At 40.8% G+C, this 18,044-nt stretch overlaps 1 protein-coding gene across 1 annotated transcript in view; it reads right to left on the reverse strand.

Annotated features, from left to right (window-relative positions):
• The window catches only part of ptpa (protein phosphatase 2 phosphatase activator), a 30,543-nt gene that overhangs the window by 5,670 nt on the left and 6,829 nt on the right, over window positions 1-18,044 (reverse strand). Inside the window, exons 7-9 of the mRNA XM_085278862.1 lie at window positions 17,679-17,803; window positions 15,271-15,371; window positions 1,209-1,316 (exon numbers count right to left, since the gene is read on the reverse strand). Coding sequence (XP_085134988.1) covers window positions 1,209-1,316; window positions 15,271-15,371; window positions 17,679-17,803 — 334 coding nt within the window. The remainder of the gene's footprint in view (window positions 1-1,208; window positions 1,317-15,270; window positions 15,372-17,678; window positions 17,804-18,044) is intronic.

Raw genomic sequence — 18,044 nt, forward strand, 5'->3', positions numbered from 1 at the left:
ATTTTTACAGTCTGCTGCAAAAAACATTTTAGATCTTTATAACTTATTTCCATCTTTCCTAATAACTATACAGTTATATATTTTTTTTATAGTTCACTTATTTAAAAAGCATTATATGGTCTATGCCCACTATTTTCACCAATAATATGGCTGCTGTGGGGTTAAATGTATTGACAGGCAACCTAAGATGTTTGAGAGCTAGTATTTGTGTATTATTGCTTTATTACAACCAAAATTACTGCAACTGCGTGTATGAATGTGTTACAATTAGGATTCAAAATGTGGAAAAAATTGAAACAGTAGATGTGATCTGTTAGCATGTCTGCAGATTTTCAGTTCAACACCACACAGCAGTTAATTCTGCTTCCACAGTGAAGACTTTAAACTGGAGGAATATACCCTGCAGTATACCTGTCACACCATCCATTTCACATAAACTGGTCCACCTGAGAGATACAGCTCCCTTTGCAGTATAAAAAAAGACAGGTATGAGTGGTACAAACACACTAGAATAAATGAAGTAAAGTGCTTTACATGGATTGACGAGTTTAGACCCTTTTGGCAGGGCTCGAGCAACCCTAACTTTGATAACATCACCCCTGAAAAAACAAAACAAAGCATTGCCCAACTTCTCTACTGGAGACAGGTTACAGGTTATAGCAACTCTAGTATTCGTTTGTATTTTGTCCAGATGTTTAATGTGGCATTATGAGCTTTTTTAATTGCTTGGAGTACAAGGGACTGAAAAAAAGCTATTATTCGCTTTCCTACAAATTGTTCTTTTACTTCGTTTGGAAAATTATGGTCAAAGTTATTGAGCTTTTGCTTCAGGTTCACAACTAAAATTCTCACGTTAAAACCAGTAAATTATATTAAGAACTGTGATTATTTATTCCCAGTCATTCTTAGACACTACATTTTAAGACAAACATTTAAATGTTTATCTAGTTCAATTTAGGTTTGCAAAGGTGAAAAGGACTGAATGTGTTTGCAAGAAGCATATTACATTAATATTAATTGCAAGGCACCATGTGCATGAAAATATGAGGTTTGATCCTAGAATTGCCCCTGTTTATCTGATCTGTAAACTTCTGATTTGAATTGTTCTCTCTGTGTTTTGGATTTGGATTCTACAGCAAGCTGTTTGTCAGACTGATGAATGGTCAGTGAGACTGGGGGGTGGGGGATGGGGGGGAGAGCAGGCGTACCTCAGCTTTGTACATTCTGATCAGGCCCTGGTTGACTTTGGACCAGGAGGGAACGGCACTGATGTTCCACAGCTGGTTGGAGTGTTCAGCAAATGGACCCGTCTTCATCTGCACACAAAGAGAGAGACAGTTTAAATTCTACATCTCCTTAATCCACTTCATCGCAATGCCTAAATACTTTTTTAAAAGATAGTATTTCAACCTTTTTACTCCAAAATCTGTCTTAGAGCTTCAAACAGCCCCCCTGTGGGTGGTAAAGGTAGCTTTTATAAGGCTAGAGTTTCTCCACTGATGGAGCTTTGGCCATTTTAAACTGAATCAGATGCAGAGGATTCCAAATATAACCCATTTACTTGGTAGGAAAGGTTTCCACGGCCATTACTTCTTTTCTTTTACACAGTGAAAACTCTAAATGTGTAAACTCCTGCAGACCTTAAAAGACTAAAAAGTCAACATTTGCCCAAAATTATTTATAGACCTGTAAAGGCGAGATAGGGACAACACATGATGTGTATGGTACAAACAGACTGGCGTAAGAGGCTTTGGTGAGTGTTCAATCACTTTGACCAGATGATTGCACATCTTTGAAACCACAGGGGTTGTTGGGGGCATGGCCATTTTGAAGCAATGTCAAAAGAAAGGTGATTGGTCAGTTCCATTAACGATCTAGGAACAACACTCATTATGAAGTTGGAGGAACACTTTGTATGGCTATAGCTAAGGAGGTAGAGCAGGTCATCTATTAATCAGAAGGTTTGTGGTTCGATCCCTTGCGTACCAAAGTATCCTTGAGCAAAATACTGAAGTTTTCCAGAGTGTGAATGTTTGACAGAAAGTATTAAGGTGTAGAAAAGTGCTTGATGATGATATCATATCATGTGCTGGGAGTCACTAAACTGGACATACAGTCCTTTACTGACAATAAATATGTAAACAATGTGAAAAAGATCAAATAATTAAAGTTTAAAAGTCTTAAGTTAGCTAATATCTTAGCATGTCACCATCTCATCTAACTACAATCAGTTCTGGCTCTAAACACAAAGACGCAAACAACAAGGTTGCCAAAATGCTAACACCAAGGCTCCAAAACATGGATTCCAGAAACCAAAGGGTCATGTCCACCTTTTGCAGACAGTCTATGGTTGGCAGTCACGTGAAGCTACTGACAGCATTCCAAAGAGTGACAAGCTATGAACAAAGGATCGAGTTAGGGAGAAAAAGAAAAAGCTCAAATTAGCTGAACTTCCGCCTTAAAGAAACTGATGCAATCTCTTGATGCCAAAAAGAAAATTCTACTTTCCATTTCTAATGAAGAACTGTTCTGATTGGATGTATAGAACCAACGACATGTGATTAACTGTTTAAGGTACGAAAGACTCCGATCAGATGAGTAAAAGCGCACACAACTTCAACAGGTGATAAGACATCAGTTAAATGTTTATTGGCTGAAAATCAGCAGCTGATAAAGCTGTAAAGACTACGCTGCAAACCTTACAACCAAAACAATGAGCTGAAAGACACAAACAACTGCAGGGTCTTCTTCCATGACACACAGTCATGTGATCCACTGCTAACACCAAAAGGTTAGTAATTAGAGTTTCAAATGTGACATTTCAGAGTTTGAAGAGAAACTGTTTTGCAATTATAAATAACTGATTAACCTCTAATCAGGGTTTCATGAGACTTTTTTTAAGCTGTCACCCTCCTTTCTTAATTCCATGCAGAGAAACATGAAGATAATGTTTGAATTCATAAAATGCTGATTTAAGATAGAAACTGTGGAGTCCAAAACATGACAACAAACTGTTTCATTATAAATGGTATCATCTTAACAAATATCAGCAGTCAAAGGCTGAATCTGTGAGTTTTTGTTTCTCTCGCTTTAGCTTCAATGGCAGCACCACTCGAGTTGTTTGGACTCCACGGAAGATCCTAAAGCTCCTGTGATATCAGTCTCGATTAGGGTCCAGTAGGGTCAAGGTCATGGGACTTGAGAGGAAGTGTGACAACCTCTCGGTCTTCTTTAGTCTTTGAGTCATTTTTGAGTCAAGTTGGGAGGTGTGGTTGAGCACGTTATCTTGCTGCATGTTGAATCGTTCTACACAGAGATGCAAACCAGAGCAGGCACCTAAGGAATGGAGTGATACCATTTGGTAGGTTTTCTGCCAGATCCAATTTACACAATTCGTTTAATCCTCATTTTCAAGTCTGTGCCAAAGCCTAATCTAGAACCAAGTCTAAGATTTGAGGCCTGTGAAAAAAGACTCCAAAAAACTCCAAACGAGAGAGGGCTACTACAAGAAACTGACCAACGGCTGGCAGGCTGAGAGCCCACAGTTTCTATTTGCCATGATTTCCTGATTTCCAACATTTTGTTGACCAAAACACTGCAAACCCATGATTTGTAGCTACACTGTGAATTATTAAAAACTGAGCTTAAAAGATGTGCTGCACATAAATGGTGCTAAAAAGAAGCCAAAGAGACTGGGAATGAGCCGGAAACAGAGCTGATATGTCATCACTTAACAGGTGGATTGTTCCTTTTCAGCTATGATACCAAACATTACATGAGATATAAATCATAATATAATTAGTTTTCATTTCACAGTTAACTTTTATGTCTCTCTGTTACACGAATGAATAATGAGCTTTCAGTCACACTTTTAACAATAAAGACATGCAGAAAGCTTCTGATTACAAGCTTTTTTTTAATAATAATAATTATTGCTACATTGATTATGGGGCTTTTAGTGATTTGATGAATGTTAAAAAGAACAAAAGGCTGATTGTTCATCCAGCAATCACCTCAAAATTAATACATTCTGCATAAGCTCAGAAACACACAAACAAAAACAAATGTATGAATTTCTAAATGCATAAATTAAAAAGTGAGGCGCATCAACGGCTTTCCCACCATTTTCTCCCAGGAGGGCCGAGGAACCCAAACCCAGACCCTGAGGGGAATCAATCTAACAACCCCCTCCTTTTTTTCTTTTTTTCCTTCTTTCCATCCCCCTCATCCAACCCCCGGCTCCTCACACAGCTCCAGACACTTTCCAGGGCCTCGCATGAGAACACATGGGGGGGGAAGGGCATGGAGGAGGGGGTGGAGACAGCCCGTATTCCCTGGAGGAAGGAGTGATTCACAAGAGCATGTGGGGAAGGAAGTGACTCATGTTTAGGACGCACACACACACACACACACACACACACACACTCTCACACACACGAGAGCCTTGTGTTTAAATGAAGAAAAAAAAAAAAAAAAAAGAGTCTGAAGTATCCACATGTGTGTGAATGGGAGGAAAATCCTCGGGTATGGAGTGGAGTGTATGCTTACAGGCAACAGTAAACAAATGAGGACAAACACGCCGGCAGTCGAGACTGAATTAGGCCAGTAACACATCCAAGAAAGGAAAGGGCGCTGAAGATGTGTGTTATCGTGTGTATCTCAGACTGTTTACAAAGAAAAACAAAGTGTGTTTAAAGTGTATTTATAGACACAAAGAGTAAGCTGGAAAGAAACCTTGCATTATTTTATGGACACACAGGCAATCCCAAGCTAATCCTGTCTTAAATCTAATGGAAAGTGTTTACTTTGAAGGGTTTTACTGAATATTTCCTTTCAAAATAAAAGTTTTTGACCCGCATAATGGTGCAACTTCAAAACAAAGGTGGATAAAGACACTGTGACTTCTCTCATTGGTTTTTGGGCATATTTTGAAGGTTCAACATTAACTTCCTGTTCTTGAGTATAACCGGTGGTTTGCTCTTTGTTGTAAACCTTGGGTTTACACTCCTTATTAGGGTGTCTCTCGAGTGTAGACGCCGACCTCTTCGATACCAATCTTGAGTTGGTAGATGCTGTGAAGTTGTTTTTACTAACAATGAAAACGATTCTGTGATCATCAGCTTTAAATCATCTTGTGACTTGGACTAAATGAAGACATGGATAGGCTCAATACAGCGGGAACTCAGCGTAATTGGCAGTCCATAAATATAATCAAACTGTATATGAGCGACTTTGGTCTTTGCGATGCATGGCGCTCCCTTCACCCCACCAGTAAGGAATATACTTTTTTCTCACATGTCCATCACTCCTACTCTCGTCTGGATTATTTTTTGGTCAGCAGCTCACTGCTGAACGACATTTCAGACACTGAGATTCACCCTATAGCTGTCAGCGATCATGGTCCTGTATCTTTAACACTAATGCACAAGAATAATACTATGCCAAGAAAAAACTGGAGATTTAATATATCACTACTTAAAGATGAAGACTTTATTAAATATTTTAAAAAAGAGTGGACTTCATATTTGGACTATAATGACACTCCCGAAACATCAGCTTCTGTTCTATGGGAAGCAGGGAAAGCTGTGATGAGAGGTAAAATAAGTTCTTTCTCATCACATAAAAAGAAAACAAAAATATTCAGGAATTAGAAAAAAACATCAAATCACTAGAAGAAGCCTACGCGTCCCACCAAGATCAGGAAACATTGAACAAAATACGCAAGACAAAACTAGAATTAAATGAGATAATTGATAAAAAAACAAAATTCTTAGTACAAAGACTACGCCTACAAAATTATGAACAAGGTAATAAATCCGGTCAATTTCTAGCAAACCAGCTAAAAATAAATAAATAAATAAATAAAAACAACTATATGTGCTGTTCAAGATTCATCTGGGAACACAATATATGATCCGATACAAATAAACAACATTTTCAGGGATTTCTATAAAACGTTGTATTCACCACAAATAAACCCATCTAAAAAAGAAATTGATCAGTTTTTGGACAACATAACTCTTCCAAAATTATTAGACACTCAAGCAATGGCACTGGATTCACCACTGACACCAGGTGAACTCCAGGAAGCCCTGATAAGTATGCCCAATAATAAGGCTCCAGGTCCAGATGGCTTCGCTGCAGAATTCTACAAAGAATTCTGGTCGATTCTAGCACCAGTTTTCTACAGAACGTTGTTGGAAATTAAAGAAAAGGGCAGACTTCCATCAAATATGAATTCTGCAAACATTAATCTCCTGCTAAAACCAGGCAAAGACCCTGTATATCCCTCAAGCTATCGTCCAATATCCCTTATAAATGTAGACCTTAAAATAATCTGCAAAGCTCTCTCAAAGAGACTGGAGAAAATAACCCCCCTCTTAATTCATCCTGACCAAACTGGTTTCATAAAAGGTAGGCACTCATCAAAAAATACACGTAGATTACTTAATTTGATAGACTGCTCATACAGTAAAAACATCGAAAATACAATATTCTCTTTAGACGCAGAAAAAGCATTTGACAGAGTTAACTGGAAATTTCTATTTGCAACTTTACACAAATTTGGTTTTGGATCCTCTTTCATAAACTGGTTAAAAATATTATATAATTCCCCAACAGCTTGTGTTAGAACAAATGACCAGACATCCTCCAGCTTCTGTCTCTTGAGGGGCACCAGGCAGGGATGCCCACTCTCCCCTTCACTGTTTGCAATTTTTATTGAACCACTAGCAGCAGCAATTAGACAGAATTCAGTAATTAAGGGCATAAAATGCAAGAACGTGGAACATAAAATCAGCCTTTATGCGGATGATGTGTTACTCTTTCTCCAAAATTCACAAACCAATATCTCTGGGGTGATTGAATTGATAAACTCTTTTGCAAGAATATCAGATTACTCAATTAACTGGTCAAAATCTACAGTTCTACCGATTAATTGCTCCCTCCATAATTCCTCTTCTACACCACTGCAATCGGGAAATATAAAATATTTAGGTATTAATGTTTCTCCCAAGCTTGCAGATCTAACTAAATTAAACCATATCCCACTTTTAAAGAAGGTAGAAGATGATCTGGCTAGATGGAAATGTCTACCCATATCACTCATGGGAAGGGTTGCCGCTATAAAAATGATGGTCTTACCAAAAATAAATTATTTATTCTCAATGATCCCAACTAAACCGCCACAAGATTGGTTCAGATCTCTAGATTCATGTATGTCCAAATTCCTTTGGAAAAATAAACCCCCACGTATAAGCTTAAAAACACTACAAAAGACCAAGGATAAAGGAGGACTAGAACTGCCTAACTTTCAGCACTACTTCTTAGCCAACAGGCTTCAGTTTATCTCAGGATGGCTAAAACATACCCTCTTAGATGAACCTTGGCTAGATGTAGAACAAGCACTTTGCAATAATCTAGAGATTTTCAGATCTACCATTTATCAGCTCAAACATCCATGATGCTTTAAAAGCATCAACATCAGCTCTTCTCTGACAGCATGGTGGGAGTTTCTAAAATTGACGGCGTCTTCATTAATCCCATGCAAACGTACACCTATCTGGAACAACCCTGACATATTACAAAACAATAATATGATAAACTTTTCAGATTGGAGTGGTAAAGGAATCAAATATTTAGAACATATACTAGAAGGAACAGAATTTATTTCATTTGACGGACTAGTTACACAATATGGGATCAACAAGAAAAGATTTTTAGAATATCAACAAATTAAATCCATAGTAAAAAAGAAATTTAAACCGGGTCAAGTTGAACTACAAACACCACCAAGTGTGGTTCAATTTCTTACTCTTAAAACCCCCAAATTACTTTCCAAAATATACAGAATGCTTTCTAAAACAGATGAATCAATATCACTTCCTATTGCAAAATGGGAAGCGGATTTATCAGTTAACTTAGACCTAAACTTCTGTCTCAGATTTGCTTAAAAACCTTTCATCTAATTAGAAATCCCAGTCTTCAATTAATTCAATACAAAATATTACATAGAGTGCACTATACAGGTCATCGGATGTTCAAGATGGGCTTTACATCTACCAACAACTGCTCACACTGCCAAACCAATTCACCGGACAATTATATCTACGCTCTTTGGTTCTGTCCACCAGTTCAGAAGTTTTGGCGCGAGATATGTGAAGACTTATCGAAGTATCTGAAATGTAACATTCCAACTTCCCCCCTAGTGTGTTTGTTGGGCAGCTTAGATAATGTCACTTCAGAAAAGAATATCGCCCATATGGTTTTCACTGCCCTATGCATAGCCAAGAAAACAGTCCTCATGAACTGGAAAAATAAAAATAATCTTAATTCTAACCAATATAGAAATTATCTATTAGATTACATTAGTCTTGATACAGCCTCTGCCACCACATCAGATCAATTGCTCTGGGCTCCTTTGATCAGCTCCATCACCTAGTGGGGGTGGGGGGTCATAGTTTGGTCCCGCCTTCACTGTTGTGATTGGTGTGGGGGTAGGGACAGGCTTAGGGCGTCGGGGGGTTCCCCGGAGGCATCTTCCTTGGGGGGCTCAACCCGGGGTAGCGGTCATGTCCGGTTAGGGGCTCTGTTGGCTCTCAGGTGACTGTTTCCTCGCGGCTGCGTGCAGCGGGGCTAGGGGAGGGTCTGTGCTGACGGACGTGGGTTACTGACCTGGTAGCCTGGCTGCCCCTGGGTGGGTCCGGGATGGGCGTGAGGTTCTGGGGGCGCTCCGTCTCTGGGCTGGGGCCCGGGCCGGGCCTCGGGGGCTTGGGTCCTGGTTGGTGTGTTGCCGGGGTTGTGGGCGGGTGGGCACTTGCCTCCCCATCTCCAGCTGCCTCCCTCTTCCCGCTCCACCACAACCACCCACACATGCAGGACCTTGGAGTAGGGGTATGTCACCAGGGTGCAGAGGAGGCTATCCCCCCCCCCGTCCCCTTCTGGCTGCCTCTGCCTCAATTTTATCCCACAACTTAGACATTCACATTACTCACACTCTCATTACACATACATATAGGATCTTGGGGGTGGGCACGATACACGGAATCCAAAGTACCATCAGGGTGTACACCCCACCCCTGGCGTCGTTGCCCACCTCTCAATGTTAAATACACGCAGACATTGAGGGCTAGCAGGAGGGACTATGCGCTTACCTGCTGCTCTCTGGCAGGTAGCTCCATGCCCTCCTGGGTTTTAAATGCACCTTAGAACACACATGCATCAACACTACAATGAGTGGGTGGAGGGAGGTTTGGAGTCTTCTCTCACCCCCGTTCTCTGCGGCCTGCTGGAGCGGGGGGGCTAGGAGGAGGAGTTGGCCGTCCGACTGCGGTCTGGAGTGTGGGGCCTCCCTGCTGCTGCGGAGTCGGGGCGGTCTGCCTCCCCCCACCGCAGGGAAAAGGGTAACACCACCTGGGTCTGGGTGCAGTTCCCCCCTCCAGGGGCAAGGGTACCTAGACCCGGTTTGTAGAGTACGCTTGGGGAGTGTGATCGTGTGTACAGCGTCTCTTTATGTCTGTCTCCACGTTGGTTGAGTGTGGAGTAAGTGTATATGAGAGCATGAGGGTGGGAATGGATGTTTGTATCTGTGTGTGCCTGTATGTCTGTGTCTATATGTCAGGTTGGGTATCAGACGCCACCTCTCTGGGGACATCTCAGGCCCTCCAAGGTTTGGAGGCCTTTCTCCCCCTACCACCACTTCCCCTGCCAGTGGCGGACTCTCTCAGACATCGGTGCGTTGGTGGTTCTTTGTGTCCGGGGATGGGCGTCAAGGTACACACCGGCTCACTCCTTGGCGGCCGCTTATCGGGGCCTGGGGCTCGCTCGGGCCACTTCGGAGGTGGGGTGTCCCCGGCCTCTCGGCCTAGGGCTCGGTCACTCAGGCACGGCTGGCTGCCGGCGGAGCTCACTGCAACTCCCCCTGGCTTCTGCTCCGCGGCTGCTGAGTGAGCCCTCATCTGGGACTCTCCTCAGCTCTTTCTGGGACAGTGGCGCGGCTGCCCCTCTGTTGGTCTTCCTTGGTCTCTTGTGTTCTGGGGGCCTCTGGATGTCTGGAGTTTTGATCTCCTCCATACCTGCTTCATGCCCTGGAGGACGGGGCTGTGGCCCCCCCACACCCTCTAGCAGATCATTACACGAAGGAACCTTTTAAAAAAAAAAAAAAAAAAAAAAAAAAAAAAAAAAAAAAAAAAACAAGCGCGTCCATGCTCACAGGTGTACACACGGGTGCTCACACCCACAAACTACACCCTTTTTGGCTGCTACCTCAAAGCACACTGTGTTCTGTTGATCTTATGTGCTGCACAATAATGTTTAATATTTAGTATTTACTGTTATATTCCCATATATCATTGTGATGTTGTTTATTCTATTACTCTTGTTCTCTTCTGCTTGCTTTCTTTTTTCTTTCTCGGCAGGTGATCCAGGTGATCGATAGATGTATTTTTTTCTTCTCTGCCCGTTCTGTTGGTTTTTGTCTTTTGCCCTTCTCCCCCGTCCCTCTTCTCAGCTGTTTCTCTTTCCCTCTTTCTTTCTCCCCTTCTTTCCCCCAGTCAAGTCTGTCCCGTATTCAGTAAGTGAAAATAAAATAAACAATAAAAGGTGAATCAAATGGACCATTACGGCAAGGCTGGGATGGTCAATTTGGTAAAGTAAATCCGTTGGGCATCTTTCTTTGCCTTTAGACAACAATTCTGATGGCAAAAGAGCCAAACGGGACAGGCAACAAAAAAAAAAAATCATCTTGTGATCTTTCAGGGTTTTAGATGTTGCTGAGCTGGTTGGTGCTTTCCTTATTTTTAAGTGTACCAGACTGTTGATATGGCCACAGCTAGAGTTTCTTCTTCCTCTCTGACAGGTTTGTTTTGGTTTCACAGCCCAATGATGGGCCTCCCTCACTTCCATCAACATCTTCTTGGACCTCATATTGAAAGTTCATGCGAAAAGCTACCAGTTCAGTTGAAATCAGCTTCAGATCTTTAATCTGCTTAATTCAATTATGACACTATTTCCTGGTGAACTGTCCAATTACTTTTCAAAAGGAAGAGTATCTGTATCAACTACCGTCTGGTGGCCTTCAGACTGAATGCAGGTTTTAAGTATTTCGGCAGGGACTTCCTTTTTCAGACAGCGAAGTTACGTCCATGTGCTGCCGATTCAACTCAATTTTATTTTATTTATATAGCACCAAACAGACAACAACAGTCACCTAAAGCTGCTTTATACTGTAAGGCAAAGAACCTACAATAATAAGGATGTAATACTTGTGTTAGAGCTCCTCAATTAAAGTCTACACTTCAATCACATTTGGACTGCTTGGTTTATAAACCACTGTGGTGGTGCACACAGGCAAAACTAGAAAAATTGCGCCATTGTCTAAAAACTTATGGATTGTCTCTTAGTCTGTTTCACTTCAGCTAACTGGAGCCCCTGAGTTGAATTTCTCGATCAGTTTGTGTTTGTGGTGTTGGCATCTTTGGAGATTCGCACTAACAGAATCTTCAAGAAGTCTGAGCTCCAGTTTTGGTGGGTGAAATTGTTTGATTTTTTTATCTGTGCCTGTGTGATGCCATCATACAGAAGAAAACATTTATTCTTCCTTTGCAATGACATGCTATGGTGTTGCTGAGGTAAGTGTGGTGCGGCTGGAAAGACTTTCTTTTTTCCCCCTCAATCTCAAAACCTTTTTAACACTGAGACACAATACATATTTTAATGGGAATATTCTGGTAGTTTCCACAGAGGAAGATCTGTTGCTTTAATACAACTTTGACAAACAACCAAAGACAGCCACAAACATACAGAATCAGCCTCGTGCTTGTTGTGTAGGCTAGTATCTAATCAACACACTACCTGCTTTAAGTTTCACATAAAAACTAACCAAAGTCGAAGAAAAGTGATAAAGAAGAAAACAAAAGCTTGAAAAAACAAGCTGTGAGCCAGCTGACGAGCTCCGTGGACACAGCGGCAGCATCCTTCCATGACCGTGAGGAAGAGGAGGAGGAAGAGGAGGAGGGAGAGGTCAGGGAGGAGAGGGAAGGAGGAAAAGGATGTAGTCACTCCACCGACGCCCTCATCTACTTCCCTCCCCTCCTTTTCCTCCAAAAACCCCAAACAAAGCAAACGGTTCCTGCTCTGGCATGTTCCCAACAAAATCCATCTGCCTCCTTTCTCCCTCCTCCTCCCTCTTCATCTTCCTTTTCCTGGACAAAACCACATTCATCTGTGGTCCAACTATTTACTTCTAACAGCTAAATCTACATGCAATGTCTCACGACACACACAGATTGTATACCAATCAGAAATGAGATTAAACCCCCTCTGATGAAGTGGTTTATAAAAATCTTAAATGCATTTACAGTGGTCATGCTGTCCATTAGATGGCAGCAGCGCACACGTGGACAAACCCACGTCCTATTGTGATGCAGAGCGAGGAGACTGTTGAGCCAAACGGTGAAGGTGAAGAAACAAAAATAAAAGCTGGGAGCTGACGTCCTGCTAACAAAGGTCATTTACAGGCTCGCTTAACCTCTACATCTACAAAAAGGCCAATTCTTGAAACACTAGTTTTCCAATGTTTCTTTCCCTCTTAAAAGGTTTTTGCTTATTTTTTAGCTTTTTTATTGCTTTTGATCTGAAATAAATCACAATCACAAAAACAAAATAAACAATATGACTCTTCTGTTAAACCAGCTTAAATGTGATTAAAGGGTTTTTTCAGCTGCTCCTATTCATGAAAATAAAATCTGATTGAATGCAGACAAACTGCTTCAAAACACGTGTGTATCTACAGGACGGTGACAATACATCTACAAACATATGTTACATCTAAAATGCTTAGTTGTACACTGCTAACAGTATAGAATATGAATTCACTGGTCAATTTATTAGGCACACCTGCTCAGATGGTCGTTAACCGAATCAGCCAATCACATGGCACCAAGTCTGTGCATTTAAGCAGGCAGACATGCTGAAGACGACCTGCTGAAGTTCAAACCGAGCATCAGAATGAGCAGGAAAAGTGACTGGAAGGCAGCTAACTCAAATTACAACCAAGGTGTGCAGAAGATCATCTGAATGCATAACATGAAGCAGATGGGCTAAAGCAGCAGAAGGCCACACCACTCCTACGCCACTCATGGCAGGTAAGACCTGCACAGGCTCACCGAAACTGGACAACAGAAAATGAAAAATGGTGCCTGGTCAACACGAAATTGGAAATTTTGACCACCGTGTAGCCATCCTATGATACCCACTACCACAAGCATAACACACCATGAAACAAATGTTAAAGGACCTCAAACTGGTTTCTTGAACGTGACATTAAATTCTGTTTTCTCAAACAGCCTCCAGAATCGTTAGGATGTGGTTGATCAGGAGACTTACATCATGCAGCTATCATATTGACCACAATTTCTATCTTGCATGGCAAGATTATACACAAAGTTGATGCTATGAAATTAACTGACCTCAATTCAAAATTTTTTGTAAAAGTTAAAATATTTCCCATCAGGCAACAATCAGAAATGGAGGAGCTGGAGCTCAGAGTCGAGGCTTTTAGATTGAGAGAGAAAAGTGAACTAAACTGTTTGTAATGGTAAGTTCTGAAAACATGTTTCCGTAATTTGATACCAGCTGTTGGTTGGAGTCTTCCCCCTATTTGCTGTGGGAGGCAAATATTCAAACTTTGCTTTATTTCTGTTACAAGAGAAGAGTAGAAATTCCTGTGAAGTACCTCTAAATATAGTCAGGCAACCAGAAAAGAAAAGAAAAAGAAAATTATGATCTGTCATATAACCCTGTTTAAAAGTAGTAACATTTAGTTTTAACAGGGGTGTAGGATGGGTCATAAAAATATGTCCCAATAAATAAACACATCCCAAAAACGTTGAACTGAAGCAGGTTAACAAAACAAGGTTGTACCAAATAGGGCTGCCACAAACGATTAGTTTGATAGTCGACTAATCAGATCATGCATCCACTGGGCGTAAAACGTACAGCTTATTGCACCAGCATGCGTCTCCTCTTATATAGCTATCATTAGCGTACAGCTTGAAGTGTTTAAGGTATGTGCTAACTGAAAATAAAGACAAGATGATAGTTTATTAAACTTTTAAATGAAATTTGCAGATTGTCTCGGTGGAGTTTAATAAACTCAGCCGTCTGTTCTTTCTATGTAAAATTTAACAGGACACTGGAGTAAATTCTCGACCATTTCACACTTCTGTTTAATCAGTTCTGTTTGACGTTTATTCAGCTGTGTAAAAACTATAACTTTAATCTCAGCCAAACCAATTTACTGAGGAACAAATAAAACACTGAAAAAAGCCAAACAATTACATTTTTAAATTATCTGAGTGACTTATATATCATGTTTAACCTGAGTAGGGGGTTTGAAAATAATGTGCCGGGAGATCACTGTTCTCGCCGGCTCTAGTGAGCCTTGAACCCTCTAGCTATTGAGCAGGTGGGTAAGAGACATCTCCGAAAACGTCGGAGCACTTTTGCAAATATGTGATGTCTTGATAAACTGAGCAGATATTTGAGATTTACACAGCTACATTCTCGCCTGAAAATATATTAAACGTTTATTTTGTGACCCAGAAAGAATAATAAGAGTAATATTAAAACTAAGTAGCTGCCGCCATTGTTGAAAACTGGAATTGGCTGGGCCGCTTTATGAACTCTAAGATAGGTTGGGCCACGAAGGATACACCCGACCCATTCTTCAAATCTGGGGAAATGAAGGACTCATTTTTCGGCCACGTTTGGGGGAGTCTTCGAAATTTGGACAGGCTTCATCGTGTCGCTGTAACGTAATTGGCCTACAAATGCGGCATCCAAAGGATGCGGCCGCTAAATTTGGACACAGCTATGAAACCGGACACTGCTTCTTCTTCTTCGGGGTTTAACAGCAGCTGGTATCCCAGGACATGTAGTGCTGCCATCTTCTGTTTCAGTCCGTTATTACACTCTTAAATACTACCACTTATTCCTGCGCCTTTCGGGATCTTACAAAGCGTCAACCGACGCGTCGACTATTAAATTAGTCGTCAACGATTTTAATAGTCGACGTAATCGTCACTAGTCGACTAATCGTGGCAGCCCTAGTACCAAATGAGGCAGAACAAACTGAAGTAAAAAAACCTAAAATTAAATTTTGTGGGGCACAACCTAGAGGACCTCAGGCTGTTAATATTTCCTCTAACCAGTGGGTCACCCAGGTGAGTAAAATGACACAGGTGGACGTTTGCTGGAGTTTGATTTCCCCACCTCATTGATGAACTTGATGCACTCTAGAAACATGTAGTCCTGATGGTGCTCGTTCACCACCCGCTCGTCGACAAAGTGCCGAGGCTCCAGTGTTGGGTGATCTGAGGAGGAGATTTGGACCGTAAGTGCACATGCTCAACAACGCGTGTCACTATGCACCTGAAGTACAGCAGTTTTAGTTCATTTTAAGTGTTTTTAAAGAAAAGAGGGGGAAAAAAGGCTACTTCCCTTCTTAATTTCATATTCATTTCAGGCACAGAAGGCCCACCCACTTATGTTTACGAGGGACAGCCAATCAGAATAAAGGTGGGCTTAAACTAGGAGGAGGTACCAATTTGTTATACAGACAAAGGGTGACTTGAAGGGCTGCTTCAAGGTCCAGGATAAGATAAAGAAGGATTATTTTAAACTGATGATCATGCAAAGCTACTATAAAAGAGTCCAAGTACAAAAATATGGAGCTGGAAAAGTTTAGTAGCGTCCTGCTGAAATATGGAAGGCCCTTCCTGAAAAAGATGTCTGGACGGTGCATATGATGCTCTAAAGCTTGTATATACCTTTCAGCACTGATGGTGCCTTTCCACTGATGATGAACCCACATACCATCAGAGGTGCAGGCTTTTGAACAGAGCGAGAGGAACATTTTTTTTTAATCTGTTTCAGTTAGTAGATGCAGTGTTTTGCATCATCTTCTGCCCACCTTTGCTTCTGATAAACCTTTGAGCCATGTTGCTAAAATCAAATTCCAAATAAGCTCCTATTTTTCTTAAAAATGTCAGTTTTCTCAAACACCTGAAGTGGTTTCTGTGTTCTAATTTGAATAAAATAGGGGTTTATACGATTTTTATTTACAATTAAAATCATTGCCTGCGTTTATAGAATCAGGCTTTGATATTAAAGTGAGCTTCAACCTTCACACGTTGAAGTAAATAATGCAAGTCTTGCAAGTGTTTGCATTATTTTTAAACTGGGTTATGAGTGGTTTTTTTTTTTTGTTTTTTTTGTTTTTTCTTAAAGTTTAATGTAGTTGGGGGTTACGAGTTAAGTTATGAGAGCACAGTCGTGGTAAAATAATTTAAAAGTACCAAATTTCAACTTGCATATGTACACTTTGAAGGCATGTAACTGTGAGAATATTTAAAGTATGAGGGTAAAACTGCTTCATTAAATAAAGTTACTGTACATGAAAAAAATCAGCTGATTCATGTGGGAGTCACTGATTTTTCACGCACTGACCCAGATATAATATGTTTACTGTTAGCAGCTGCAGTTAGGCTGGTATGTCTGCCTCTGATCGATAATGGACTGAGGACCCCTAGTGTACAGGGACAGTCACTGCACGACATGTATGCAAACTTAAAAAGCCTTCACATTTTCAAAATGTAGAAAATAAAAATAAATAAACAAATAAGTGTGTGTGTGTGTGTGTGTGTGTGTGTGTGTGTGTGTGTGTGTGTGTGTGTGTGTGTGTGTGTGTGTGTGTGTACACACACACACCTATATGTATAGTTCAGCTTAGGTTTGAGAAATTTACTCATACTGTGTTGTCCTGAACTTCTTAAATCTTACAATCTGACAAATACTGCCATCGTCACCATAACAAGCAAAACTATCCATGAAACTTAAAAATGACACTAAAACATAATACTTTTATGCTAAAAGTGAACAGAAATGAGCAAACCCACATAAAGCAAATAAAAACGAATGAAAATACAAAGACCTTCTGACAACAGCTGCCCACTCAGCCAACCTCAATGAGACACTGTCTGACACCAAAATTGAGGATTATTTTCTTTTCTCTTTATCTAATTGACATAAACTAAAACTGCTAATTTACATCTGTCATCTCACATAAAAACATTACACCAATCAAATAAGACAAAAAAACCATCAGATAGAAGTAAGATGGTCAAAGGTACAAGGTTTCAGCTGAGTCTTAAATGTGGGAATAGTAGACCGCTCCTTTATTGCCACTGGAAAACTGTTTGAGTATTTATTTCCTTTTACTGACACCGCAGTTTGTCCTAATCTAGAGCATCTATGAGGCACCTCACAGTTCCCTCTAGTGGTGGCCAATAAGTTATAATCTTTGAGGTTTGCATCATATGTTAAGTTCCACAGGAGAAAAGACACCTTTCCTGGAATAAGGTACATGGATCAGGTAGCTTCTTCCCTCGAAGCCACCAGTTATGTCATCCTTAGATGAAAAATTTCTTCTCACTTCTATCTCAGCTTGTAAATAATCATGAATGAGCTGAACAAATTGATTACTTTAAAGGATTTTTTTTTTTTTTTGGAAATGGAGGAAATGAAGGAGTGCTCAGTTTAGACTTAACAAGCAGACTGGTCTAAAGATGTAGAGGAAATCTCATGTGCTTCCCTCCACAAAAACACCTGATGGCTCTTACCTATAAACTGGGAGCTGCCCCAGATGAAGGGGAGAAACTGGAAGTCATCCAGCCCCCAGACACCCTGACTCCCAGCCGGCTCCATTCTGTAGGTCTTCTGCAGTTTCCGCATCACTTCGAGATACCTGAAAACACAATCAGGACAATGTTCACGTGCATGTAGTAGGGATCAGTCTCAGCAGCGACTGTTTCATTCTGGCACAGGTCTGTAATAACGTCAGAAATAATGTTATTAGAAAGAGAAAGAGAGCAAAAACTATGGAGAGTGTAATAAAAGCAGGGAGAGTTTAAAAAAAAGAAGAGAAGTGCGTGGGGAGTATAATAAACAGTGGTGCAACGGATCAAAAATCTCACGGTTCGGATCGG

This window comes from Mchenga conophoros, linkage group LG7 (genome assembly GCF_057382185.1).
Source record: "Mchenga conophoros isolate Kocher_MC1m ecotype Shallow Benthic linkage group LG7, M_conophoros_male_GT1.1, whole genome shotgun sequence".
NCBI classification, from domain to species: domain Eukaryota; kingdom Metazoa; phylum Chordata; class Actinopteri; order Cichliformes; family Cichlidae; genus Mchenga; species Mchenga conophoros.